Here is a 27,178-nt window from a genome sequence, read left to right on the forward strand (position 1 = left end):
TGGACTGCTCCTACACCCTCCTAACTGTGCCCTCTGCCTCCAGTTTCTCTCAGTCAGGGCAATCCTAAAATCCTCATCTTGCACATATGATTACAGCACGAGTCTGGTGCCCAACTGCTTATAAAATTCTCTATATGTCAAATTAGACTCTCAGTGGTCTGTGTTCCATCTACATATCCAAAGTTATTTCTAATATCTCAGCCATAAGTTCCATATATCTTCCTGATATGCCTCACTCTTGAAAGTCTCTTGAATGTCACCCAAACCTACTCTCCAGTTAAATTTCTACTCATTACTGGTCTTCAACATTCAAGCGTATTTTACTGTTTGAAGTTTTTCTTGAATGGTAAGTGTTGGTGAAAATGTCCAAAAGCTGGCATATTCATGCTTTCCTGGTGGGAATGTAAAATGGTGCAGACACTTGGGAAAATAGGTTGGCAGATACTTAAAAAGTTAAGCATAAATTTACCATATAGCCCAGTAATTGCACTCCAAGATATCTCTCCAAGAGAAATGAAAATGCATATCAACACAGAGACACGTGCACGAATGTTCATAGCAGCATTATTCATAATAGCCCCAAATTGGAAATATCCAGATGTCCATCAGCTGGTAACCAGATAAGCACTATGTGGGATAAACATACAATAGAATACTATTCTGCAATTAAAAGGAACAATGTATTCATACATGCATCTGCATGGATGAGCTTCAAAAACGTTGGTAAGTAGAAGAAGCTAGATACAAGAGACCACATTCTGTATGATTCTATTTACATAAAATATCTAGAAAAGGCAAACTTACAGAGGCAGATAGTGATAGGTCGTTTCTTAGGGCTCAGGTAGGTGTGGGAATTAACTATAATTGAGCACAACTGTACTTTTTGAGATGATAGACATATTCTAAAAACTGGATTGTGGTAATGCACACATAACTCTATAAATTGACTAAAATCATTTAACTTACATTATCATGGGTGAATTTCATGTATGTAATTTACTTCTTAATAAAAATGTTAAAAATAAAGACTTCTTTCTATTTGTGAAGCAGTGTCTTCGGTGGCGGCAGTGCCTCCGACTGTTCCAGTTTCCTTCCCTCCTCAGCTCCACTAGGAGGGCGTGCAGTCTAGGAGTCGTGGCCTTTTGGGCCGGCGTGTGGTGGGTCTGCCTCGCTTGTGCAGCGCTCGCCCGCCAGCCGCGGAGAGCCGGAGCCGCCAGGGAAGCGGCGCGGGCCGGGCACCTCTCAGCGCCCAGAGTGCAGATGGAGACAAAGCGGGGCCACCCCCTCTCCTCGCGCCAAGATGTGGATCCAGGTTCGCTCTATCGATGGCTCCCAGACAAGCACCATTGAGGACATGTCTCTCAGAGCCGCAACTGAGGAGCTGCGTGAGCGGGTGTGGGCACTCCTCGACCTGTGGCCCAAGTGCCAGCTCCTCTTCCACCGGGGCAAGCAGGTGAGGAGCGCCCAGCGAGCCCCTCGGGAATCCGGGGCGAAGACAGCCGGGCGCCTCAAGGATGCGTTAGCTGGGCAGGCCAGAGGGCTTGGTGCTCTTCGCGCGTGCAGAACGCACCTGGCTTCCCCTCGGGTGGGCAACCCGCGATGCTCAGAGTGCCGGCCTTGGGCACGCCGAGGGGGCACAGCGGGGTACCCGCCAGCCCTCAGTGCAGGAGCACCCTGAGTGCTGAGACCTCACTGCTCTTTCGTAATAGGGCCGCAGCCGCAGACACAGCCCATCAGAGCGCCTAAGTTCCGTTGCTTCCAGCGCTTGGCGAGGTCCCTGGCACCTGGAGGGCAGGGGAGGGCAGCGGGCTCTGGCGGCCATGCCATAGTGCGGGTGGGGAGGGCCAGAGGTTCTGGTTCCCTGTGCGCTAGGCCGGCTTACTGCTCGCATCGCTTCCGTGACTCTTCTGCTCTCTGGGTTTCCAAATAGGAGGAGGAAATTTACATATTTCTCTCAGGCACAAGAACCTTAGCCTTGCCTGTTCATCTGAAAGGGATTTGTACACGCTGAAGATTCGAAGGGTTTCCAGAACTTCTGCCCCGCCTACCTCACCTCCTCTCCTAGAATTAAAATCTGTTTTAGGAGAGATTAGATAGCTCCGGGGCTGAAGGAGCTATTGATGTAATCCGGGACCGGGTTTAAACTGCCCAGTATAGGCCAGGGGGGTTATTCCCAGGGTAGAAAGGAGTATAAAAGACTGCTCTTCTTACGTCTTACCTTATGAGTTCCCTCACCCAAGTTTTTAACACAGCAACTGGAGCATAGCCAGCGGTACATACTTGAAGGCTGAAACTATTTTTTTTTTTTTTTTTTTTTTTTTGCAGTGAGGGTGTCTTCTGTGTGTCTTCAGTCGTTGTATGGTATGACCATCGTCTGGCCCACTGAAGATTTTTTCCTATCTCACAAGTCTCTCACGGTCTATACCTAGAGACCCAGACCCCTCCTATTTTTCTTGTGTCTTTGTTTTTTTCAAAAAATATTATCCACTAAAAAAGTTGGCATCCTCCGGTTGACAGGCAACAGTTTGGTTCCAATCTTGTGGTTTGAAATAAATGTAGCACTCTTTGATTTGGTAGACATAGCCATTTTCCAACAGCCACAAAGCGTTTGAAGGAATATTTTTCTCCCCTTCATAGGTTTACTTTTCAATAACTGCCCAGAAATTTCAGAGTAAGAAGAATACACTCTGAGAAAGAATGAGCCAGAGATTAATTTGTTTTTAACCAAGTGATAGCATCTTTGATATGTGTTTGCAGCCAGTTTTATATTGGTCCTTTAGTGTTTGACTTGTAAAAAAGAGGTGTTCTATCTAGTTGTAAACTTTGCTTTTGAAATAATTGTGTGTGTATCAAACGCGATGTAGCTTTATATTGCTAGGGACAGCAGTTCATGAATTCCTGGAATACTTTGGTGACTTCAGCACTAGAGATAGAAATGAAGCATGAAGAATATATTCCTGAGCAATATCCCTAAAGTCTAATTATCAAACAGCTAAAAGAAAATATGCACCTGTCTGTCTTGGGGAAAAGGTAGAGATTGGGTTAAATTTAGGGCAACTTTCTATCCCACAAGTGGACTTCCAGTAAACTAGGAAATTGGTTCCAGGTTCAGGGAAAACTGTTGAGGACAACAACCTTTTGTACTTCTTACCTCAGGACAGTTGATAACTCACTACTTTGATTTCTTCAGCTCAGTGATAAACTAACTAACAGGGATGAGGAATGGACATTTGGTGCCCCAATGAGTTGGAGACAGAGAAGGAAGACACAGCCCCAGCTGTGTTTACTTCCTTATGAGCTAACAAGCAGCCATGGCAGTGATTATTATCTTCATTCTCCTTTCCTCTTTGAAGTCCAGAGTGCATGGACAGGGTAGTGTGTCTGTAGCAAGAAACTACTGGATTGCCATCACCAGGCTGCCCCTGTCTTATGAAATACCTTCATGCTTGTTAGAAAAAGGAACCCCTTCCTCAAGATGCTTTACTGCCACATGGTGAAAAATGTCGTAAATAAAAACAAATTTACTGTGTCTGTAATGTAAATGGCACCCTTTACTCCTTCTCCCCGCTATTGTATGTTAGGGCTGCTGCTTTTTAATCATTGGTGTATATCAGAATTGCTTGTGGATATTTGTTATAGATGCTCAGCTCACCCAAGAATTGCAAGTAGTTGAATTTAATAAGACCCACAGGAGATATTTTTCAACACCAGAGTTTGAAAATGAACGTTGAAGGATACTCAGTCTCCTGCTAGTTTCTTGCTATTTGAAGTATGGTCCCTGGATCAGCAGGACCAGCAGTATTAGCTTCACCTGGGAACCTCACACCAGACCTACTGAAGTAGAATCTGCACTTTAACAAGATCCACAGGTGATCTGTACGCAAATTAAATTTCAGAAGCAGTGTAATTGTGTAATTGACTCCACTTTTGAGGGTCAAAACAAAAAGCAGCAATTCAGGGCTGTAAGTTCTGGTGGGAAGAGGGTACTCTCATTTGGATATCCTTCCCAGTGAAATTGAGTTTGATGCACCCTGGGAATTGGTTTTTTTAAAGGAAGAGTTATATTGGTGAGTCTCTAAATCTTTTGAGAATCTATAGCGTTTCCTACTTTGGAAGGATTCTCTTCCCTCCTCTCATCCTTTCCCTTGTACCACTAGAAGGATAGCCTTAGAATAGGTTGTAGATGTGAAGCTTGAACCAGAGCTGAAGAAAACATGAGTACTTGCGTTTTGCTCCCAGACTCTTTTTTTTCATGCAGAATGCAAAATAAAAGTTTGCCTATTAAAAAACTGTTAAAAATAAATGTCTAAGATTTTTTCCTTAAATTACTCAAGGAGAGGTTAAATATTTTATCTTTGTTTTCCACAGTTCCTACTACACAGCAATATTATTATGCTCACCTCTCTGTATTGCAATCATTTGTACCTTTCTGGTCCCCTCCTCAATTTGGACACGGTAGACAATAAACGTACATTGGATGAAACTTGTTGGAATCAAAGTGAATTGAAGCCACATCAAATAAGAAAATAATATCTTTTTTCTCTAAGATATTAGGACTTTTGAGTAATTTTTCAGTCCTTACTATATCTCCAATAATTAGTTCTTTTTTTCTCCAAAAGTTGCTAAATCCTTTCGTGATGTTGTCTTCAGACATCACAGTCTTTGTCATTCATGTTAGTTTAAGTTCCCACAGAAGCAGACACTGATGCAAGGATTCATGTGCAATCACTTTATTGGAAGGAGCAAAGAACATGGATGGGAGAGACGAGAAGTGGACACAAGGTGTAAAATACATCAAATTAAACTTGCATTAAGTCAGCTATGACTGTGATTGAGCAGAATTTTCATTCATTGGGGAAATTCTGGAAAATGGTACAAAATTCGAACCTCAGAATTACCCTAGTTAAAGGATAAAAGACAAGGCATACCCTAAAATGCTCCCTTAAGGGCTGCCTCTGATTGTGTATAATTCCCTGTCACTTCTCCCATGATGTATTGATTAACATAGGTTCCAGCTGGTCCTGGCCATTGGCAGTCATGGAATGGAGATGGTGAGATGATCCCAGGGAATGTGGGAGGAATGATAACAGCATCTACTACTCCATCTTTCGCTGCAGAATTAATTCTATAAACATTCTTCTCAAAAATTAAGCTAAGTTCTAAACACATTATACACATGTGTAACTAACATTTCTGATGGCAGCTCCAGAAAGTACCCCCCAAATTAAAATTTCATGATGATGAAAATTCATCACGATCTTAAAATTTCAATGATGGTAAGTAAAGGTAAAAAAAGAAGGAAAGGAAGGAGGAGAAAAATGAAAGAAGGATGGATGAATGGAAAGAAGGAAGAAAGAAAGGAAAAAGAATGGAAAGAAAGATCACAAAGAATGATGCAACATCTCAGAGTAATTCTCAATGGTATAGTTCTATGAATCATTTGAACAATACAGCTTTCAAATCTCCATTTCTGGTTTGAAGTTGAAAATCACAACACTGTTCTTATGAAAAGGAGGCTAGAAAAGTCAGTGTCAGTTAAGTAGGTTATAGTCCAACTCAATCTCAGTTTCTTCTTTTGAAAAGTGGGGTGAATGAAAGAAAATATCTCAAAGAAATGTTTTCAAGATGAAATAAAGTCATACGTGTGAAGAAACAAGCACAATCCTAAGTGGTAAGCACTTTGTTGAGATGGCAGTATGATTATCATTCCATTTATTATAGGGAAAACAAGCACACTAACAAATGAAAGTGAAGAACATCAATGTTTGAGAGGATAATTTTGGAGAAAACACATCAGCACTTGATATATAAGCACTTTAAATCTCAAGTAGGAAAACATAAGAATGACTAAATCAACCTGACCAAACATGAAACTTTATGGACAGCATATAGAGAAGAAAAGTCAAAAAGGAATTACTGAGGAGGTTGTTGAGGACAAATTAGTACAAAAATGAATGTGAAGTCCTGGGGTTTTTTTGGGAATTGAAAAGTTTAAGAGTGTCTTTTAGGGAGCAAAAGAAAAAGGAGATTTAAATTTGCAACACTTACCATTGGAGCCCAAAATATCCACTAAGTTCTGAGGCCAGTGACCCATCATGGACTAGAGGCTACTGAGCCAAGGAGCCTTCCCAGGGCTCCCTTTACATCCTTGTTCCTCAAACTGTAGATGAAGGGGTTCAGCATGGGGGTGACCACAGTGTACATCACTGAGGCAATTGAGCTTCTCTGGGAAGAATGGGTCACAGCAGAACTTAAGTAGACCCCCAGGCCTGTCCCATAAAACAAGGTAACTGCAGAGAGGTGAGACCCACAGGTGGAAAATGCTTTATATTTTCCTCCTGCAGAGGACATTCTCATTAAAGAGAAGACAATCTGAGAGTAAGAAAAGATGATCCCGGTGAGAGGAAACACACCCAGCAGGGCAGTGGCCACATACAAGAAGATGTTATTGATGAGGGTGTCAGAACAGGCCACCCTGAGAACCTGAACCAGTTCACAGAAGAAATTTGGAATTTCAGTGCCTATGCAGAAGGTTAGCTGCATCATCAGTAGGATATCAATCAAGGAGACAGATAAAATGATGAACCAAGACATCAGGACCAGGAGGCCACAAAGGCGTGGGTTCATGATGACCATGTAATGCAGGGGATGGCAGATGGCCACAAACCGGTCATATGCCATCACACTCAGAAGGCAATTATCCATTCCAGCAAAAATTGTAGAAAAACACACCTGAGCGAGGCATCCTATGTAGGAGATGTCTGTGCTCTGTGCCTGAATGTTCACTAGCATCTTCGGGATGGTGGTAGAAATGAAGCAGATGTCTACAAAGGACAGGTTGGAGAGGAAGAAGTACATAGGGGTGTGGAGGCGGGAGTCAGAGCTGACGGCCAGGATGATGAGCAGGTTCCCAAGCACAGTGACCAAGTACATGGACAGGGACACTCCAAAGAGCAGGGACTGCAGTTCAGGATCCTCTGAGAGACCCAGGAGGAGGAATTCTGAGACTTCTGTGTGGTTTCCTGCTTCCATGTAGCTGGTATGCCTACCAAGGAAGGAGGAAAAAGCAGTGTTCCATGAACATTCAACTGATACCTCAGCAAATCTGCACCTCTTGATTCTACCTTTAGGTGGACAAACTTCACCTTTTGTTGAGTCTTTCCAAGGACAGTGATTCACTCATTCAAGTGATAGCCCATTTCCATCTCAAATATGTGTACCATTCAGACTTTCTTTAATTTTACAGAAATCTCTCTTCTTTGATCTCCTACTCATTGGTTCTTATTCTTCTATTTGAATCTTTGGACTTAAACCAATTTCTTCTTTGATATGACTCTTTCAAAATAATTACAGACAGTTAAGGTATTTTCTTTGATAATCCCCATACTTCTTCCATTCTAATAACCCTATGATAGTGATTAAGACATGGGTTTTCAGCCCAAACAATCTCAATTCTGTGACCTGATGCTTCCTATTATGTCACAGTTAACTCTCATGTGTCTTATATTTTTTTATTTCTAAAAATGTGGTTACTGCTATTATATTCTTTGTGAGGTTTAGAAATGCCTTTGATCACAGTAGAATCTCAATAAACTATAGCTATTATCATTATTAGTCTGTTCCTTTTATGACAACTATTTTTGATACATAACTCTCCAAAGGTACAGCATAGAGCTGTGAATTAGAAAATTGGATCTTAAGTCAGACTTCCTAGAATAGAATTTTGGTCCATCAGCATACCATCTGTGTGAGCTTGAGAAAGTTATTTAGTCTGTCTTAACTGCAGATACCTCACCTCTACAATGGGAGTGGTAAATATTCTCTACAATGTAAGACTGATGAGTGAATTAAATGAGATGATGCATGTAATTTTTATAGTGCTATTCCTGTGACATATAGTGGACACTTGATTAATGTGAGCTTCTGTAGTTAAGGTCACAATAATTCAGTTTTCCATGGCTATCATTATTAATATTCCCCTTAAACTAAGGTAGCCATCAAAGATAGAATTATGTTCACTATAAACACAATGGGTCTGTTACCTCTTTTGACCGCCATGCAGCACTTCTAATTAATGAAGATCCCTTTGGCTCCCTCTTTCAGAGACTGCTTGCCAGGTGGATTCTTCCAAGAAGAGGGAAAAGCATGTGGACTACATAGGTAAGAGGAGGGAATAAAATCACAATACCGTTAGAATAAAATACACAGTATTTGTGCTCATGTGTACATGCTCGGAACTGGGAATATATAGTATTAACCAGTGGAGTTCATTGCTAAAACTATGCCTGATATATCTGACAAAAGTATTCAAAGCTTCTATAAATTAAATAATCTTAAAATTTAAAGGCAAATTTAAGATTTGATTATAATATTCTCCATAATAAAATAAAGATCCACGTCATTAATGCCTAGAGAATCCTACTTGAAGAGAGAAAAAATCACTGAGGACCAATTTATTCTGGGGAGATCGGTGAAAAAGCTTTCTCTAAAATATGGATATTTGAATTGTGTGAGGAAGGATGGTAATTGTAAATCAAGGGAAATAATAAAAGGGAAGCATTTTGGCTGAGAGAAGACAATTCATGGTCACCCTGAGTAGATGAGCTTGGGAATGGAAGGGATTTGAGAGGCCAGTTAGGTGGTGAGCAGAGAGTGGGGGTCAGGAGGACAGAATGGGTGAGACTCCCAAGTCCAACATCCTGTACTATTCACTGATGTGCTTCTAACATTAGAAATCTTAGGTTTGTTTGTGGGTCAGAGGATGCAAGTGTGTTTGCTCACCACTCTCTTTCCAGGGATTACATGGTGCCTACCACATACTAGGTAGGTGCTCAATACATGCGAGTATTAGGTGTATAATAAAGATTGAGACCCAGAGCATCAACTATAGCACAAAGTGATATCTTCAAGCTCCCATTTGCCTGCATGTAGACACAAAATAGAGTAATGAAGTTAAATCAAATGGATTCATATCTATTTTAAGAGAATGATACATCATGAATAAGTAATACCTAACCTAGGAATCAGAACCTGGTTTAATGCTAGGATGTTTGCTAATGTAATTCATCACAAAAATAGGTCAAAGAAGAGAAATCATAAGCATAATCACAATTAAAAATACTTTGAGAAAAGGTAACAGTCATTACTGTGGTTTGCAGCCCAGGCAGAGCCTCTCGCTAAATGAGGAAACCAAAGACAATTTCTAAACACAATAAACAGTTGTTGTTCTATAACTGCAGCCAACAGAATATTCTAAATTAAAAACACTAAAATATCTGTGTTAAATTCATGAACAGACCAAGTCATTCCAATCCAAGTTCAATCATTAGATATTCTCTTGAACATTTAAGGAGACTGGAAAGTGGAGAAAAGGAAACAGGTCTGAGTACCAAACATCAGAACTACATTACTTGTAGATGATGTTGTGAACACTAAAATGAATCAAAAATGATGGTAAATACAGAAAGATTAAGTGCTATCAGTAAGTCAAATCTGCTGTAAAAATAGCTAGGGAATATAATAGAAAAATCCAATCACATGAATAAAATAAACAATACCTCATGCATGATAGATCTCCAGTAAGTAGTTAGTGATTGGACACAGGAAATCAAACAGGAGCCTGCAATTCTGAGAAAGAGTAGAGAAGAGGTGGAGACTCTCCAGAAAATAACTCTCGTCACAGAAAGGCTCTAGTTTCCAAAAAGAGAGAGAGGAAAACAGAAAGAGAGCTGGAAAGGACTGGGTTCAGTAGGAACTAAAGCACCTTAAAAGTACAGAGACTTCACCATTGTAGACTAAATATATATGGGACTGTCCCAGTCTCATTACTCTAGTGGTGAAGCCCAGTTCCCAGTTTCTCTCCTCTTTTCCTTCCAAATCCACCAGCCCTCACTGGAGACACTGACTCTCTCTGATGGTTATCACTGCAGCTTTCTGTTCTCTGACATCTATGCCTGGGAAGCCGAATGGGGTTGCAATTGGCTAAGATCTGAGAATTATAGGTAAGGGGCAACAGAAATGTGTTTAATGTTTCCAGAGTCTCAAGAGTTGAATACTCAGAGCGTCCCATTAAATAAATTGTTCTATTGACTTTCTTCTCTCCAAACAATTCAGATCCCTTGTGGTACAAAGATAAGAGATGAAAACTTTTCAGGCAATGTAGTGTTTGTGCAAGCAGCAAATGTGGGGAATGGATTTATTTCCTTAAAGGAGAACCTTTTATTTCTTTGACTTGAGTTAAAACTTACAGGGTGTCTCCTAAAGAAAGTTTAATTTCTACAGGAATCTGTGCAATGCACCACAACATTCACTAGAGTCTATCACTTGGGACATTTGAATCACTTTTTTTTTGGGTGGGTGAAGAATATTGGCCCTAAGCTAACATCTATTGCTAATCTTCCTCTTTTTGCTTGAGGAAGACTGTCTCTGGGTTAACATCTGTTGCAATCTTCCTCTGTTTTGTATGTGGGATATCACCACAGCATGGCTTGATGAACGATGCTATGTCTGAACCCTGGATCTGAACCTGTGAACCCTGGGCAGCCAAAGTAGAGTGCACTAAATTAACTACTGCGCCACCAGGCAGGCCCCCTGCATCATTTCCAGGAAGGTCCCCTGCATCATTTTTTTTTAAAGTGAGATATAATCTATTTATAACACTAGAGTATAGTACAACATGATTCTATATTTATATATGTTTGGAAATGATCACCATAATCAGTCTAGTTAACATCATCACCACAAGTAGTTGGAATTTTTTTTCTTGTGATGAGAACTTTTTGTTTTTTGAGGAAGATTAGCCCTGAGTTAACATCTGCCGTCAATCTTCCTCTTTTTTTGCTGAGGAAGACTGTCCCTAAGCTAACATCCATGCCCATCTTCCTCTACTTTATATGTGGGATGCCTGCTACAGCACGGCTTGACAAGCGGTGCTTAGGTCTGCACCCAGGATCCAAAGCATTGAACCCCAGGCTGCCAAAGCAGAAGGTGCAAACTTAACTGCAGTGCCACTGGGCTGGCCCTTGTAATGAGAACTTTTAACATCTGCTCACTTAGCAACTTTCAAATATACATTACATTGTTATTAACTATGGTTACATGCTGTACATTATATCCTCAGGGTTTATTTATTTTATGACTGGAAGTTTTTACCTTTTTTACCCATTCCTCACCCCCTCTGGCAACTACCATCTGTTCTCTGAATCCATGAGTCTGTTTTTTCATACTTTTGTTTTTAAGGCTGTCTTGATCAGTATGTTAAAGAACAATACAACATGGATCAATAATGCTTACCCCAGGAATCTAATTATGCTTCAACTTTAGGAAATCTATTTAGATTAATTTATTGCATAAATATATCAAAAGAAAACTGTCCAGTTCTATATGGGTCAAAATGTATTTGATAATTTTTAACAGCCATTGCTGCAAATGGTGGGCTGAATGCATGTGTGTAGGGGGGGTGGGAGGCTTGCAGGCTCTCAAAGTAGGAAAATAAGGATATGTCTTTCGAATTAAAAAAGTGTGTATTTCTCAATGAGAGATATTCTTTCAACATGGAAATGTTAACAAATGACAAAGAGCATGCAAGAATTGCTGCTAAGAACCTTAAGATTTAATATTATATTATTTGGATAATTCAAACAAATACAGAAGATGAAAAAAGAAAGTGGGCATGAGCTTTGTAAAGTCAAACATAAATGTACGATTATTAGTAGATAAAATTTTGGAGGTGAAAGGCCCTCATATCTGAAGATGCAGCCCCATGTGAGTCCTTCATCGTCCATTTTAACAAGGCCACTAGGGTAGTTGCTTTAAAATTTTAACCATGGTAAGTTCTGGATGGTTTATTGAGCACAGATGTCTGGCCCTGACCCTGGAATTTCTGATTGAGTAGATCTAGGATGAAGGACAAGAAGTTGAGTGTTTAACAAGCTTCCAGGGTTCACTGATATGTTGGTCTGGAGAAAATTTGAGAGACACTTGTTTGTGCCCTTTGTACTCTGGTGTAATAAACGTTTCCTTCCACTTTTTACATTTTCCACCCACCCCCACCCCATACCCAGCTTTTACCAGGATACATTGGCTTTTTCAGATGGCATCATGGAAACACCTGATGACCCTAGCACTTTCTCCTACTACAACTTTTCCCAACGAAGCACAGAGAGCTGATACAGGCAGGAAATTCATCACCCATATCTCTGGGAAGACTAAGATGGTCTGCCTTGGGCACACTGTAATCTTATTTAAAGTTTCCAGGACCCTGGGGGCTGAATTCTCAGAGCATCTCTGAGAATTAAATAAATTGTTCAATTTTTTCTACTCTTTAAACAATCAAGCTCCCTTTGGGTAGAAAGAGAATAATAGAAAAAGAACTTTCTATCACTTCCATTTCCCTGAAGATAGTGATGGAGAGAGAGGAATTTTTTACTTCCTATTATTCCTTCTTTATCTGGTACGTTAAAACATTTACAGTCAACAAGATCATTCTCCTAGAGATTAAAAAAGTTTTTTTAAATAGATTTGACTCTCAGAATCCCATTGTCACAAAAATGAAATGCACCAGAAAGATCTTTATTTAAAGAAGAAGAATGCAGCAATTAGTGAGGTTGCTACAGAAAAATCAAGCATTTTGAAGAGTGGAAATATCCCTTAAGAACTTATTGGACACGTGAGGTTACTGCAGACCTCAATGAGAGCAATTTATGATGGAGGTAGGATGACACTGGATGAGTTGGTTGAAGAGAGAGTGAGCAGAGTGGAAATGGAAGTTGCAAATATAGATCAAATTCTCCAAAAGTTTGGAACAATACTCAAAGGGGAGTATGATTCTATATGTGAGTTTCATTTTCACTGAAATAAATGTGAATGTGAAGCATTCCCATGACATTGGAAATTATAGGATTGCATGCAGACATTAGAATATAATGGATAAAGAAATGATAAGGGATATCATAAGTTCCCCCCAAAAGTTAGGAAGGGATGGGATTCAAAATTCAGATGGAAGTTTTTAAGAGGTAGTTATTAATAAAATAATTATGCAAATAATTATTTGATTATATGGTGGCTAATGTTGTGATGGATGGTATAGCGTCCAATAAGAGCATATATCCAGGGGCGTCCTATAAGAGAGAACTAAAGGACCATGCGTAGGATCCAGCGTAGCATCAGCTTTTTTTCCTAAGTGTCAAGTCTCAACAGGAACTTCTGTCTCTTTCTGTAAAATCACTTGATGTAGACTGCCACCTGTGCAGACTGATAATTGCTAGACCAATACATTTGATCTCTGATGTAATAGCATCAATGGGGAGTTCTGTTTGTCCCTCACCTCAGTGTTTCCAAGATTAAACTGATGTCTTATCCTCGCTAAAATGTTGCTTTCCCTGTTATTTCCATACTGTGAATGCTAACTCCATCAACTTTGGCACTCATGGAATTGTTCTACTCCAGTGGTTCTCAATCAGGCAGATTTTGCCCCCCTATAGGACAACTGGCAATGTCTGGAGACATTTTTGGTTATCACAACTCAGTACTGGCATATAGTGGGTAGACCACAAGGTTCTGTTAAAAATCTGACTATACGCAGGACAGATCCTCACAACAAATACTTATATAGGCCAAAATGCCAATATTGTACTGGATTAGAAAACTCAGCAAAGACTGAGACTAATGTTAAAACTTTTATCTAAAAAATATCACATCAATTCTCTATTATTTATAATGATATTGAAAATATTTTCAGAAAGATCTCACAATCATTCTCCATTATTTTGTGCTACTTCATCTTTTTTTATTGTAGTTAAATTTATATAACATATGTAGAGGAGTAAGACAAATCCTCTACACACTCTAGGTCCTTCTGGCTGGGCTACAGATTAAATTCACATGAGACAGAATAACAGGAGAAAATCAAACAAAGCTTTATGACACGCCTACATGGGAGAATCTCAGGAAAACTGACAACTCAACAAAATGATGGAGTTGCCAGCTTAAATACTACCTTCAGCTAAAGGCAAAGGAGGATGTTGGGGGTAATGGTTTGGCTATTTCAGATGGGAGGAAGACCATTTATGTGGACATCGAAATGCATATGCTTGTTAAACAAGTTTGCTGGGCATAAAAAGGGCTTGTTGATGCATTTCTATCACATTTATTTTATGTTATACTACAGCTATTTTATGGTATTAGCTATTTCCTGGAATAGGCCTTCTGTGTTAAATTCTTTTAGGCAGTTTTGGGGAAAGGCAAATGTTCTTTCTGAGTCTTCTGAGCCTTTATTATCTTCAGCTTGAAATTATCTGTGTACCAGAGAGATGCATCTTGGGATGGCCTGCTGTGAACCCCATCACATACAATGTGCCATTTTAACCATCTCAAGTGTACAATTCCGTATCCTTGGCATTAAGTGTATTCGCACTGTTGGGCAACCATCAGCACCATCCACCTCCGTAACTTTTCCATCTTCCCACACTGAAACTCTGTCCACATTAAACACTAACTCACAATCCCCCTCTTCCAGCCCCTGGTACCCACCATTCTACTTTTTCCGTCTAAGAATTTGTCTACTCTTGATACCCCATATAAGTATAATAATACTATATTTATCCATTTGGGATATGTCAATATTGATTTCTCAAAACCTGAATTTCTGTTTCCCTCTTTCCTTCCTATGGAATTGAAAAAGATAATCTGTCATATTAAGGCGCTAAGATGGAGCTGGGTGGACATAAAGAGAAGAGGGACAAATTCTTCCTTCAGGATGAACTCTTGAACTCGTTATTGGCCTGAAATGTATCTGAACGTGTTCTCAGGGAAGGTAAAATGGTTGGGACAGTAACCTCATTCTTATTTTAATGGATTATGTCAACCTACTCTCGCCTCATGACTACTTTGTGCCTGTAATTTATTGGGAAACATTCTGTTTTCTTTTTTTCTTTGCCTTTGTTAGCTATTACTATAAAACCTTCCCTCTCTCTTCAATGGCCTGGAAACCATTGAAGTCCTATTTGAATCTGTGTTCCTGGGCTGTGGTCCTAACACACCCCAAATAAACTTCTTTTTGTTTAAAATCTATCAGAGTCTACCTCATAATTGGTCAACATCCCCAAATTTGCTCCACTCACAGCCCTACCTATTTCAATGGATGCGATTTCATTCTTTCAGTTGTTCAGGCTCCAAACCTTGGAGTCATGCTTATTTCCTCTCTCTCTTACACTGTATTTTGGCTGGCAACCAGTCCTCTGTGCTCTACCTTCAAAATATAGCCAAACTGACCACTTCCCAACCCTTACTCTACACTTCCCACCAAGATCCTAGCTACCTATATCTCAGCTGGCTTGCCACAGTCAGCTCCAAGCTGGCTTCCTCACACCCTACAATCCATTCCCTACTTAGCAGCCAGAATGATCTTTTAAAATTCTCATCATGTCATGTGTCTGCTCCAAACCCTACGAAGTCTTCCCACTTCACTCAGAGTAAGTGAAATAAAAATCCTTCAATAGCAGGGAAAGCCTCACATTGCTAGCTCCTTATACATGTCCTTTTCTTCTATTGTGCTTATTCTCACTCTCTTTGCTCCAGCTACATTCCCCCCAGGCCACCTCTCACCTCAGGGTCTTTGTATTAACTTTACCATCTTCTTGGGGCACTCTTTCCCCAGATATGCACACACCTAAGTCATTTTCTGCCTTCGCAAATGCAACATTCTCAATGAGTTTGCTTAGATTGTCCTTTATTACATGACAACCTGCCTTCCCCACACTCTTGATCCTCCTTATCCTGTAGGGTTGAGCCTAAAATAATAACTACTGCATAGTAAACACTCAGTAAAATTAGGTTTGATAAATTGAATAAACAAATGTGGTTCTGAAGGGGCTGACAGTGACAATGTCTTCTGACAACAGTTGATTGGCACAAGGTGGAAAGAGAACTTGATTTTGTCAATAAAAATACTTTGCTGAGATTTTTTTTTTTTATATGCTGAAACAAAACAAGTTCCTCTTTAGAAGTGAACCTACCAGGTGTGAGTTGTGAGATCTGCTGTCTTCTGTGTCTGTTTCCATATGGGACTAGCAAGTCTGAGAAAATAAGGCTGATATTATGATTTGACACCTTCATAGTTTTTAAGCCACCTGTTTCCAATGTCCAGCTGAGCCTCTGCTCAGCTATCATCAGATGGACCAGGAAATTCTCTTCTATCACTTGCCACCAAAGCAGACCTGTCTGGTACAGCCTTATCTTTACATGAGCCAGGACCATGTGATGACCATGCCCAGTGAAAGTCAATAAGGAATGCCATGACAGACTCTCAATCTCAGTTCAGGGCCTTACTGATCAATTGTTTGAAAATTCTAACTGACACACATCTCTTCTAGTAGGTTAAATAATAGCCTACCAAAGATGTACGTGTACTAATTTCCAGAATCTGTGACTATGTTACTATGGATGGAAAAAAACACTTTGCAGATGTGATTAAGTTAAGGATCTTGAGATGGGAAATTTTCCAGAATTATTTGGGTCATCTCAATGTAATCACAAGTGTCCTTAGAAGAAGAAAGGAGGTCTAGAGAAAGAGGAAGATGCTATACTGTTGACTTTGAAGATGTGGGAAGGGGTCATGAGTCAATGAATGCAAGGACCCTCTATAATTTGGAAAAGGTAAGGAAGCAAATAGTCTTATACAGGCTCCAGAAGGAAAGTAGCCCTTCTTAGACGTTTTAGACTTCTGACCTCCAGAATTGTAATATAATAAATTCATGTAATTTTTAGCCACTAGAGTTATGGCAATATTTTACAGTAGAAATTGGAAAGTAATACATCTTTCTTCCAAAATCTACCCATCCCATTGCCACTGGCTTAGGTCAGACCCCCATCATTTCTTCTCTGGACTATTTCCACAGCCTCCTAACTATTCCCTCTGCCTCACATTTCTCCCACACAGGAAAAACCTAAGAAGTCCTCATTTTATGAATATGATTTCAGCATGATTCTGGTTCTCAATTGTTTATAAAATTCTCCATATGTCAAAATAGACTCTCAATGGTCTGTCTTCCGTCTACATACTCAAGCTTATTTCTAATATTCCATAAGTTCCATATATCTTCCTGTTATTCCTCACTCTTGAATGTCTTGCAAACCTACTCCCTAGTTAAATTTCTACTCACTTTTTGTTATTCAACACTCAAGCATATTGTCTTTTTAGATGTTTTTCCTGAATGAAAAGTGTTGGCAAAGATGTAGAAAAATTGGAAATGTGATGGATTATGGATGGGAATGTAAAATGGTGCAGTCCCTTTGGCAAATAGTTTGGCAGTTTTCCTAAAAAGTTAAGCATAAATTAACATATAACAAAGTAATTGCATTCCAAGGTATCTACCCAAGAGAAATGAAAATTCATGTCAACACAGAGTGTTCCTGGCAGCATTATTCGAAATAAACTCAAACTGGAAATATCTGGATGTCCATAAACTGGTAATTGGGTTAGCAAAATGTGGTATATACATACAATAGAGTACAATTCTGTAATTGAAAGGAAGAAAACATTGATACATATTTCCATATGGACGAGCCTCAAAAACATTGTTAAGTAGAAGGAGATCAATAGAAAAGTCCATACGCTGTTTGATTCTCTTTATATAAAATATCTAGAAAAGGCAAATTTGTAGAGAGAGAAAGTGGTGAGTGGTTTCCTAGAGCTGAAGTGGGAGTGGGAATTCACTACAAATGAACACAAGGGTACTTCTTGAGGTGATAGTTATATTCTAAAACAATTGTGGTAACATTCATGTAATTCTATGTTTACTAAAATCATTGAATTTACATTATCATGGTTGAATTTCATGTATGTACACTACACCTCAATAAAAATATTAAAAAATAAATGTTTAAAGAGTTTTTCCTGGAATTACTCAAGGTAAGTTGAAAAGTTTTACCATTGCTTTCCACAGGACCTACCATGCACTAACATTATCATTCTAATCCTTCTGTATTGCAATCATTTGCAACTGTCCGGCCTCATCCTCAATTTGTACACAGTAGAAAATAAATGCACACTGGATTAAACTTAATGGAATCAAAGTGAATTGAAGCCATATCAAATACATCTTTCACTTGTAACAAATTATGATTTTTGAGCAATTTTGCAGTCCTTACTCACTATGTCCCCAATAATTAGTTCCATTTTTCTACCAAAGTCCTTTGTTCTTTGATGATATTGTCTTAAACGTCTCAGTCTTATCACCTGTGTTAGTTTTGTTTCCCACAGAAGCAGATGCTGAGCCAAGAATTCATGTACAAGCACTTTATTGGAAAGAGAAAGGAACATGGATGGGAGAGAGGAGTATGTATACAGGGAAGAAAATACATCCAATAAAGCTTGCATTAAGTCAGTTATCACTGTGATTGAGCAGAGTTTTCATTCAATGAAGAAATTCTGGAAAATGGCACAAAATCCAAACCTCAGAATTATCCTAATTAAAGGATAAATGAGAAGGTATACCTCACACCTCTCGCTCAGGGATTTCTCTCATAGGGCGTAATTCCCTATCACTTCTGCCACCATGTATTGGGCAAAGTAGGCTCCAGCTAGTGCTGCCCATGCATTCATGCAATGGAGATGATGAGATGATCCCAGAGAATGTGGGAAGAATGCAGACATCATCACCTACTCCATCCTTCACTGTAGAGTCAATTCTATCAGCATTCTTCTAAAAAGGTGATCTAAGTTCTGAACATGTTCCACAAATGTTTAACTATGATTCCTGATGACACCTCCAGAGAGTCTTAGAAAAAAAAAAGTAAACCATGTAAAAACCCCCCAAAAACTATGTTCTATTGTATTCATGACCACATGTTTAGGATCTTAGAGGGTGTATCTCTAAATTGAAATTATAGGAAATAAAGGTCAAATGAAAAAAGGAAAGGAAGGAAGGAAGAAATGAAGAAAAGAAAGAACAATGGAAGAAAGGAAGGATCACAAAGAATGAAACATCATCTCAGAGTTATTCTAGGTGGCATATTGCTATGAATAATCTGAAGAAACTAGTTTTCAAATATACATTCCTACTTTGAAGTTGAAAATCACGTCACCGTTCTTATGAAATGTAGGACAGCAAGTCAGTGTCAGCTAGCTAGGTTAGAATCCAACTCAATCTCAGTCTCCTCTTTTGAAAAGTAGAGTGAATGAGGGAAAATACCACAAAGATTTGTTTTCAGGATGAAATAAAATCATACACATGAAGAAAAAAAGCACAGTTCTGATTGGTAAGCATTTTGTTGTGCTGACTGTATGATTTTAATTCCATTTCTTCTGGAGAAAACAAGCACTCAAACAAATGAAGGCAAATAACATCAGTGTTTGACAGGATAATTTTTGTGGAAACCATATCAGCACTTGACATGAAAAATGCTTTAAATATAAAGTTAGAAATCTTAAGATTTGCTATAAGAAAGCTGATCAAACATGGAACTTTAAGGACAGCGTGTAAACAAGAAAAGTCAAAGAGGGATTACTGAGGATCTTGTTGAGGAGAAACTAATATAAACAAAGTGAAATCATGGGCATTTTGGAAATTGAAGAAATCAAGCATGTCTTGTCTGTAATAAAAAGAACCAGAAGATTTAATTCACAATATTAGCATTTGGGGCCCACAATGCCCACCACTTAGTTCTGAGGTCAGTGGCCCATCATGGACAAGAGGCGATCACTTGAAGAGCCTTCCCAGGGACCCCTTCACATCCTTGTTTCTTAGGCTGTAGATGAAGGGGTTCAGCATGGGAGTGACCACAGTGTACATCACTGAGGCAACTGAGCTTCTCTTGGGAGAATGGGTCACAGTAGAACCGAGGTAGACCCCCAGGCTTGTCCCATAGAACAAGAGGACTGCAGAGAGATGAGACCCACAGGTTGATAATGCTTTATATTTTCCTCCTGCAGAGGACATCCTCATTAAGGAGGAGACAATCTGAGAGTAAGAAAAGAGGATCCCAGTGAGAGGAAACACACCAAGGAGGGCAGTGGCCACATACAGAGAGATGTTATTGACGAAAGTGTCAGAGCAGGCCACTTTGAGAACCTGAGCCAGTTCACAGAAGAAATGTGGAATTTCAGTGCCTAAACAGAAGGTCAGCTGCCATAACAGTAGAATATGAAGCAAAGAGACCCAGAACATGATGAACCAAGACATCAGGACCAGAAGGCCACAAAGGCGTGGGTTCATGATGATCATGTAATGAAGGGGATGGCAGATAGCTACAAACCGGTCATACGCCATCACAGTCAGAAGGAAATTATCCATTCCAGAAAACATTATAAAAAAATACACCTGAGTGAGACATCCTATGTAGGAAATATCTTTGTTCTGTACCTGAATGTTCACTAGCATCTTTGGGATAGTGGTGGAAATGAAGCAGATGTCTATAAATGACAGGTTGGAGATGAAGAAATACATAGGGGTGTGGAGGTGGGAGTCAGAGCTGATGGCCAGAATGATGAGCAGGTTCCCAAGCACGGTGACCAAGTACATGGACAGGAACACTCCAAAGAGGAGGGGCTGCAGTTCAGGATCCTCTGAGAGACCCAGAAGGAGGAATTCTGATACTTCTGTGTGGTTTCCTGCTTCCATTTAGTTAGTGTGTCTGCTGGAGAAGGAGGCAATAGCAATGTTTGGTGAACATCCAACTGGCACCTGAGGTAGTCAGCACCTCTTGATTCCACCTTTAGGTGAACAAACTTCAACCTCTGTTGAGAGTTTCCAAGGATGATGATTCATTCAGTCAAGTGGTAGCTCATTTCTATTTTAAGTGTAATTATTCAGCCTTTCAAAAATTTAGTAGATATCTCTTTTATCATCTACTCACTGGTTCTAATTCTATTTGAGACTATGAATATAAACCAATTTTTCTTTGATATGACTCTTCTGAAATGATTTAAGATATTTAATATCTTTGATAATCTCCATGCTTACTTCTTTCAAATAGCTCTATGATGGTTAGTAAGATGTGGATTCTCAACTCAAAAAACCTTAATTCTATGACTTGATACTTCCTATTGATGTCATACAACTCAAGGACCTTGTTTTGTTTATTTCTAAAAATGTGGCTACTGCTATTACCTTCTTTGTGAGGTTTAGAAATAACTTTGTACACAGTAGGGTCTCCATAAATGATAGCTGTTACTGTCATTATTAATCTGCTCCTTTTATGACAATTAGTTTTGATATGTAACTCTCCCAAGGTGCAGTACAGAGATGTGATTTAGAAACTGGGATATAGAGTCAGACTTCCTAGAATAGAATTTAGCTTCACCAACTTATAATTTGTGCGACCTTGACAAAGTTATTTAATCTCTCTTAGCTGCCGACCCCTCACCTCTACAATGGGAGTAGTAAATATGCCCTACATTGTTAAAACTGATGAGTGAATTAAATTAGATGATGCAAGTAGTTTTTCTTGCGATTTCTGTGAAATACAGTGGGCACTTAATAAATGTCAGCTTATGTTCTTAACATCACAATAAATCTGTATTGTATGGCTATCATTTACTAATTTCCTTTAAACTGGAGCAGCCACCAAGGATGGAATTCTAATCTTTATAAACAAGTCTGGTGCCTCATTTCATCAGCAATCAGCACTTCTGAGAAATGAAGATTCCTATGACTTCCTCTTTCAGAGATTGAGTGCCAGGTGAATTCTCCCAAGAGGATAGAAAAGCATGTGAGCTACATAGGTAAGAGGAGGGAAAAAGTCAGAAAACATTTAAAATAAAATACAAGATATGTTTGAAAGTGTGTGCTAATGTGTACCTGCTCAAAAGTGGGGATGTGTTGTATTAACAATCAGTGCAGTTAATGGTAAAAGAATGATAGTTTTGATGAAAGTGTAAAATGTTACTATGAATCAAATCACCCTTTAAAAAAATCAAAGGGAAATTAAGATGTCAATAAATGTTTATATTCTCCATGATAGAAAAAATGTGTTATTAATGCCTAGAGATAGCAATTAATTTGAGAAAAAAATAATTGAAGACACATTTAGTCTAGGGAGGTTGGTAGAAAACACCTCTCTAAAATACGCATTTTTGAGCTATCAGAGGAAGGATGAGTAATTGTTAACCAGGGGAAATTTTAAAAAGGCAAGTATTTTGGGCTGAGGGAACAGAATTCATGATTGCCCTGTGGATCAGTGAGTTTGGAAATGGAACAGATTTCAGGGGCCAGTGACATGGAGTGAGGGTCAGGAAGGATAGAGTGTGTGAGGCTCACAAGTGCAGCATCCTGTACTATTTCTTGATGTGCCCTCACACTGGTAATTTTTTGTTGATTTGTGGGACAGACTGCATGAGTGTTTTTGCTCACCATTGTCTTTCCAGGGACTTACATGGTGCCTGGTCCATAGTAGGTGCTCAGCACGTGCAAACATTAGATATATAATAAAGGCTGAGACCCAAAGGGTCAACTGTAACGCAAAAAATAAATCTTTAAGCTCACATATGCCTGAATGCAGAAACAGAATAGAATAATAAAGTTAAATAAAAAGCATTCATACCTACTTTCAGAGAATAATACGTCATGCATAATTAATGTGTAATCCAGGAATAGGAAACTGATTTAATACTGTGATATTTGTTAACATAATTCTTCACAAAAAATAGGTCAATGAAGAGAAATCATAACCATGATCACAAGAGAAAATGCATTTGAGAAAAGGTAACAGCCATTACTGTGGTTATCAACCACAACAGAACCTCTTGCTAAATGAGGAAATGAAGGAGAATTTCTATACTCAATGAAGAATGGTAAATTTAAAACTGAAGCCAACAGGATATTATACATTACAACACTAAAATATTTGTGTTAAATTCCTTGAGACAAAGCAGTCCACTCCAACTTCAATCACTCTATAGTCTCCTGAACATTTGAAGAGACTGGAAAGATGAGAAAAGGAAATTCAGCTGACTATCAAACGTCAGAAATAATTATATTATTTGTGGATGATACTAAAGTGAAACAATATCAAAAATCCACACAGAAACTACTAAGTGCTATCAATGAGTTGACATGGCTGCAAAAATAGTTAGGGTGTATAATAGAGAAACCCTATCACATGAAGAATAAAGTAGGTACTACCTGGTACATAATATATTTCCAGTAAGTAGTTATTGAATAAATGATTTGACACAGGAAATCCAATGGGAGTCTACAATTGTGGGAAAGAGTAGAAAAGAAGTGGAGAGTCTCCAGAAAATAACTCTCATTGGAGACAGCTCTACATTACAAAAAGAGAGAGAAGGAAACAGAACCAGAGATGAAAAAGACTTTCACTTCAGTGAAAATCAAGTACCTTCAAAGCACAGAGACTTCACCTTTCTTCGAGTAAATAAATATGAGTGTCCCAGTCTTCTTATTCTTGAGGTAAACCCCAGTACCCATTTTCTCTCCTCTTTGTCTTCTTACTCCACCAGCCCTCACTAAGACACAATGATCCTCTTTGATGGTTATCACTGAAGCTTTCTGTTCTCTGAGGTCTGCACATGGGATGCACAATTGAGTCTGCATTTGGCTGAGATTAGAGAATTAAAAGTAAGGAGCATGTTCAAAGTTTCTAGCATCTCAAGGGTTTAATTCTCAGAACTTCTCATTAAATAAATTGTTCTTTTGACTCTCTTCTCTCCAAACAATCCAGCTCCCTTGGGTTACAAAGATAAGAACATGGGTAATTTTCAGGCAATGTTATCTCTGTACAAGCAGCAAAGCAAAAGGATAAACTCTTCGTTCTTTGATTTGACTTGAAAATTACAGAGTGTCCCATGGGGAAAGTTTAATTTCTGTAAGAACCAAAACCCAGGAACCAACTTTCTGTGATGTTCTACTCTTGAAGAGTCTTGGAGATTTTATGGATCACTTGGTGTCCACAATGTCTTGAAGACAAAGAGATCCTTTCTGAAGAAAAGCAGAGTGCTTAATAGTTTTGGTTTTGTTGAAAAGACTAATCAAATGAGAACTTAAAAATATCCCTTGACATTTTCTGGTGACATGGAGTCCTTTGTTGATATTAGGGAGGGCTCCATTTATTACCTCTAACAGAAGGGCGGGGCAGAAATGATCCAAGTAGAGTGTGTTGAAGGATGAGTATTGAAGAAATACAGGTGGCAAATATAAATCATATATAAAGTTTGTCAGAGAAGGGGAGGACAGAGGTAAAATACAGCCTAAAGTGAGTATCGAATATGTAAGAGTTAAAAAAAAATAATGGAAGATATAGGAAGACATTTAATTTCAAAGAGAATGATTATATTTAGTGCAGGCATTTGAATACACAGAAAGTGCTGACTACAAAATTCACAAAATGCAGTATACACTCTAAATCAATGACAATCATCATGTGCTGTATCTCCAGCTTAGAGAATAAATGGGTCCATACGTCAAGGGTTGGAAGTGGAAGCAACCTCATCCAATCTCTCTTCGAGTGAGTCACTTGGATATTTATGCTTCAGTTCTTCACAGCTCCGGCCTCTGCATATTTAGAGATCTTGAATCCTAAAGGGATGATACTTCCATAGACATGGCAAAAGTCCCGTGAAACTTCAAGCTATGCTGCTGCTTGGAATTTTAGGTCTCTTATGCCAAGAAGAAGATTCACTGTCCTAGTAGGTGTAGTTGACCCTGGTCATCAAGGTCATTGTGTGACCATGACAATGGGCATGCACTGTTACCCTGCTGTGTTCAATCCAGTGGCTGGGAGGAACCTCAGTGCAAACACAGTGATGGATGCAAATGGCTTTCAGTCAGTTATGCTCCCACAGCAAGTGATCTGAGTTGTGTGACTTTGGGTGAGGCAGCTTCTTTTACCTGAGAATAATTCTCAAGGAGGGCTGAAGGGTGAGGGCTGTCAGATGGCTGCATTCCCCTGAACCTGAAGAACAAGCCCTTAAGTCCAAAGGAGGATCTGGGTAATGCAGCAAAGCATTTACTAGAGTCCATCCTTTGTGACATATGGATCACTTTCTTTTTTTTAAAATTTTTTAAATTGTTTTTTACTGTTTTTTTGAGGAAGATTAGCCCTGAGCTAACTGTTGCCAATCCTCCTCTATTTGCTGAGGAAGACTGGCCCTGAGCTAACATCCGTGCCCATGTTCCTCTACTTTATCTGTGGGATACCTGCCACAGCATGGCTTACCAAGTGGTGCCATGTCCACACCTGGGATCTGAACCAGCGAACCCCGGGCCACTGAAGCAGAACGTGTGCACTTAACCACTGCATCACTGGGCCAGCCCCTGGATCGCTTTCTTTTTAATTGAGATACAATTAACATATAACACTATATTAGTTTTAGGTGTACAACATGATGATTCAATATTTGTATATACTGGGAAATGATGACCACAATAAATCTAGTTAACATCCATTGCCAAACAGAGTTACAAATTATTTTTCTTGTGATGAGAACTTTTAAGATCTACTCTCTTAGCAACTTTCAAACATACAATACAATATTATTAAGTATAGTCATATGCTGTACCTTACATCCCAGGACTTATTTATTTCATAACTGGAAGTCTTTATCTTTTTATCGCCTTCATCCATTCCTCCTCCACTCAGGCAAACACCAGACTATTCTCTGTGTCTATAATTTTGTTTTTTGTTTGTTTATTTTTAAGACTGTCTTTACTAGAATGTTAAAGAAAAATACACCATGGGTCAATAAGGCTTATCCTAGGAAATTAAATATGCTTCAACTTTAGGCAATCTATTTATGTTCATTTATTTCAGAAATATACCAATACAAAAGCTGGCAAGGACAATAGGAATCAAAATGTAGCTGATAATCTCTAACAGCCATTTCTCAAATGGCAGTGTTTACTTGTGTGAGGGGAGGATGCAGTCTCTCAAAGCAGGAAAATAAGGATATATCTTTCAAATGATAAATAACGTGGATTTTTCAATGAGAGATAACACTCAATTGAACATAGAAGTATTTAGAAATGACAATTAATAAACATGAAGAATTGCTATTAACCATAAATATTTAAAATTATTCTAATTCAAATAAATGTACAAGATGGAAAAAGGAAACACAAGCATTGACAAATGTATCATTTGTCACAAGAGACAATGCAAGAGACAAATGTATCGTTATTAGTAGATAAGACTTTGGGTGTGGTGTTACCACACAAAAATAGGGTTCTTCTATCCATGTGCATAAATAAGTCAATTAATTATGGCATCCGCTTTTGGGAAGAGAAGTCAACTCTATTCTGCAAGATTGATATGCAGGGAGACAGGGAGCCTGTACCCTCAGATCTCTTTCCAAAATTAAGGATTTGAAGCAATCTTTAAGAGGTTAGGGACAGCAGACTGGCATGTGGAAATGCTGGTGGGACAGGTTTTCATTGGTGGGCTTCAATCATTGATGGTAAGATTCTAAACATTCATGATTAGGTTCTAAGCTTTTATGGTAAGGTTTTAAACATTTATGGTAAGGTGGGGAAGGAATTTTAACACCAGATCTTTCTGAATCATGGACCCTGGCTTCTGATAAGAGTTCTGACTTTTAAATTCCCCACTGTCCTTTGGTTCTGTGGGGAGGAGAATCTTTGGTTCTATGGCTATTTCAAGTCAATATTTCTTCTTCTGTGCTTACTCTGGCTATGTGATTTCTCAAATTTTCTGAAAGACAATTTCTTATTCACTGTGGGTAAAAGATGAGGTCTATTGAACAGGTCCTGGAGGGCCCATGGTTACAAATCCCTCCCTGCTTTTTGTTGTTCATTCCTCAATTCTGAGGGATATAAGGTAATGGCTGCTCTGTCTTCTTCCTGCTGATAAGAGATGTAGGTTGTTTCATCTCATTGAATCAGTCTCTTAGCAAGTCAGTGATACAGCTGTTCTCTCAAAGTTAGGCTTATATTTTATAAATAAGTAACTAGGTATTTATTAGGAAGAATTTCTACAGAAACAGCAATAACAACAACAACAAACAAAGATAATAGGTTGAGAAAATTATAAGCCAGTGTCTGAGCCAAAGGGGCAGTCCATCAAGAAGATTTCTATAAGTCAGGGTCAAAGCATCTTTGGAAGCTTTAAATGTCTCTGATGATGTTGTTAGGTGTTCAGGTATATTTCTGAGTGTCTGACAAACAACAGGCATGAATCTTTCTTGTTTATATTGAGTTGTCCAGGATCA

The 27,178-nt window shown here is 38.9% G+C and overlaps 2 protein-coding genes across 11 annotated transcripts in view; both read right to left on the bottom strand.

The window, feature by feature from the left end:
* Positions 1–4,714: 4,714 nt before the first annotated feature.
* LOC103563604 (olfactory receptor 7D4-like) overlaps positions 4,715–27,178 on the bottom strand; it is a 63,990-nt gene continuing 41,526 nt past the window's right edge. For 8 of the 10 annotated variants that reach the window (XM_070623727.1, XM_070623725.1, XM_070623728.1 and 5 more), the window contains 2 exons: positions 8,043–8,152; positions 4,715–7,045 (listed from right to left, as the gene is read on the bottom strand). In XM_070623727.1, the coding sequence (XP_070479828.1) occupies positions 6,094–7,032 (939 nt within the window). In that variant the 5' untranslated portion in view covers positions 7,033–7,045; positions 8,043–8,152 and the 3' untranslated portion in view covers positions 4,715–6,093. Of the gene's footprint in view, positions 7,046–8,042; positions 8,153–20,360; positions 20,635–27,178 lie in introns of all 10 variants that reach the window. The other 2 variants (XM_070623726.1, XM_070623733.1) reach the window with 1 other exon arrangement.
* Positions 19,559–20,618, bottom strand: LOC139083923 (olfactory receptor 7D4-like). The gene has a single exon (XM_070623734.1). The coding sequence runs from the start codon at positions 20,616–20,618 to the stop codon at positions 19,698–19,700; it is 921 nt and encodes a 306-aa protein (XP_070479835.1). The 3' UTR covers positions 19,559–19,697.

Source organism: Equus przewalskii, chromosome 6 (genome assembly GCF_037783145.1).
Source record: "Equus przewalskii isolate Varuska chromosome 6, EquPr2, whole genome shotgun sequence".
NCBI classification, from domain to species: domain Eukaryota; kingdom Metazoa; phylum Chordata; class Mammalia; order Perissodactyla; family Equidae; genus Equus; species Equus przewalskii.

Bases quoted from the DNA above. Each gene is read 5' to 3' on its own strand.
- LOC139083923 (XM_070623734.1), bottom strand. From the start codon at position 20,618: ATGGAAGCAGGAAACCACACAGAAGTATCAGAATTCCTCCTTCTGGGT.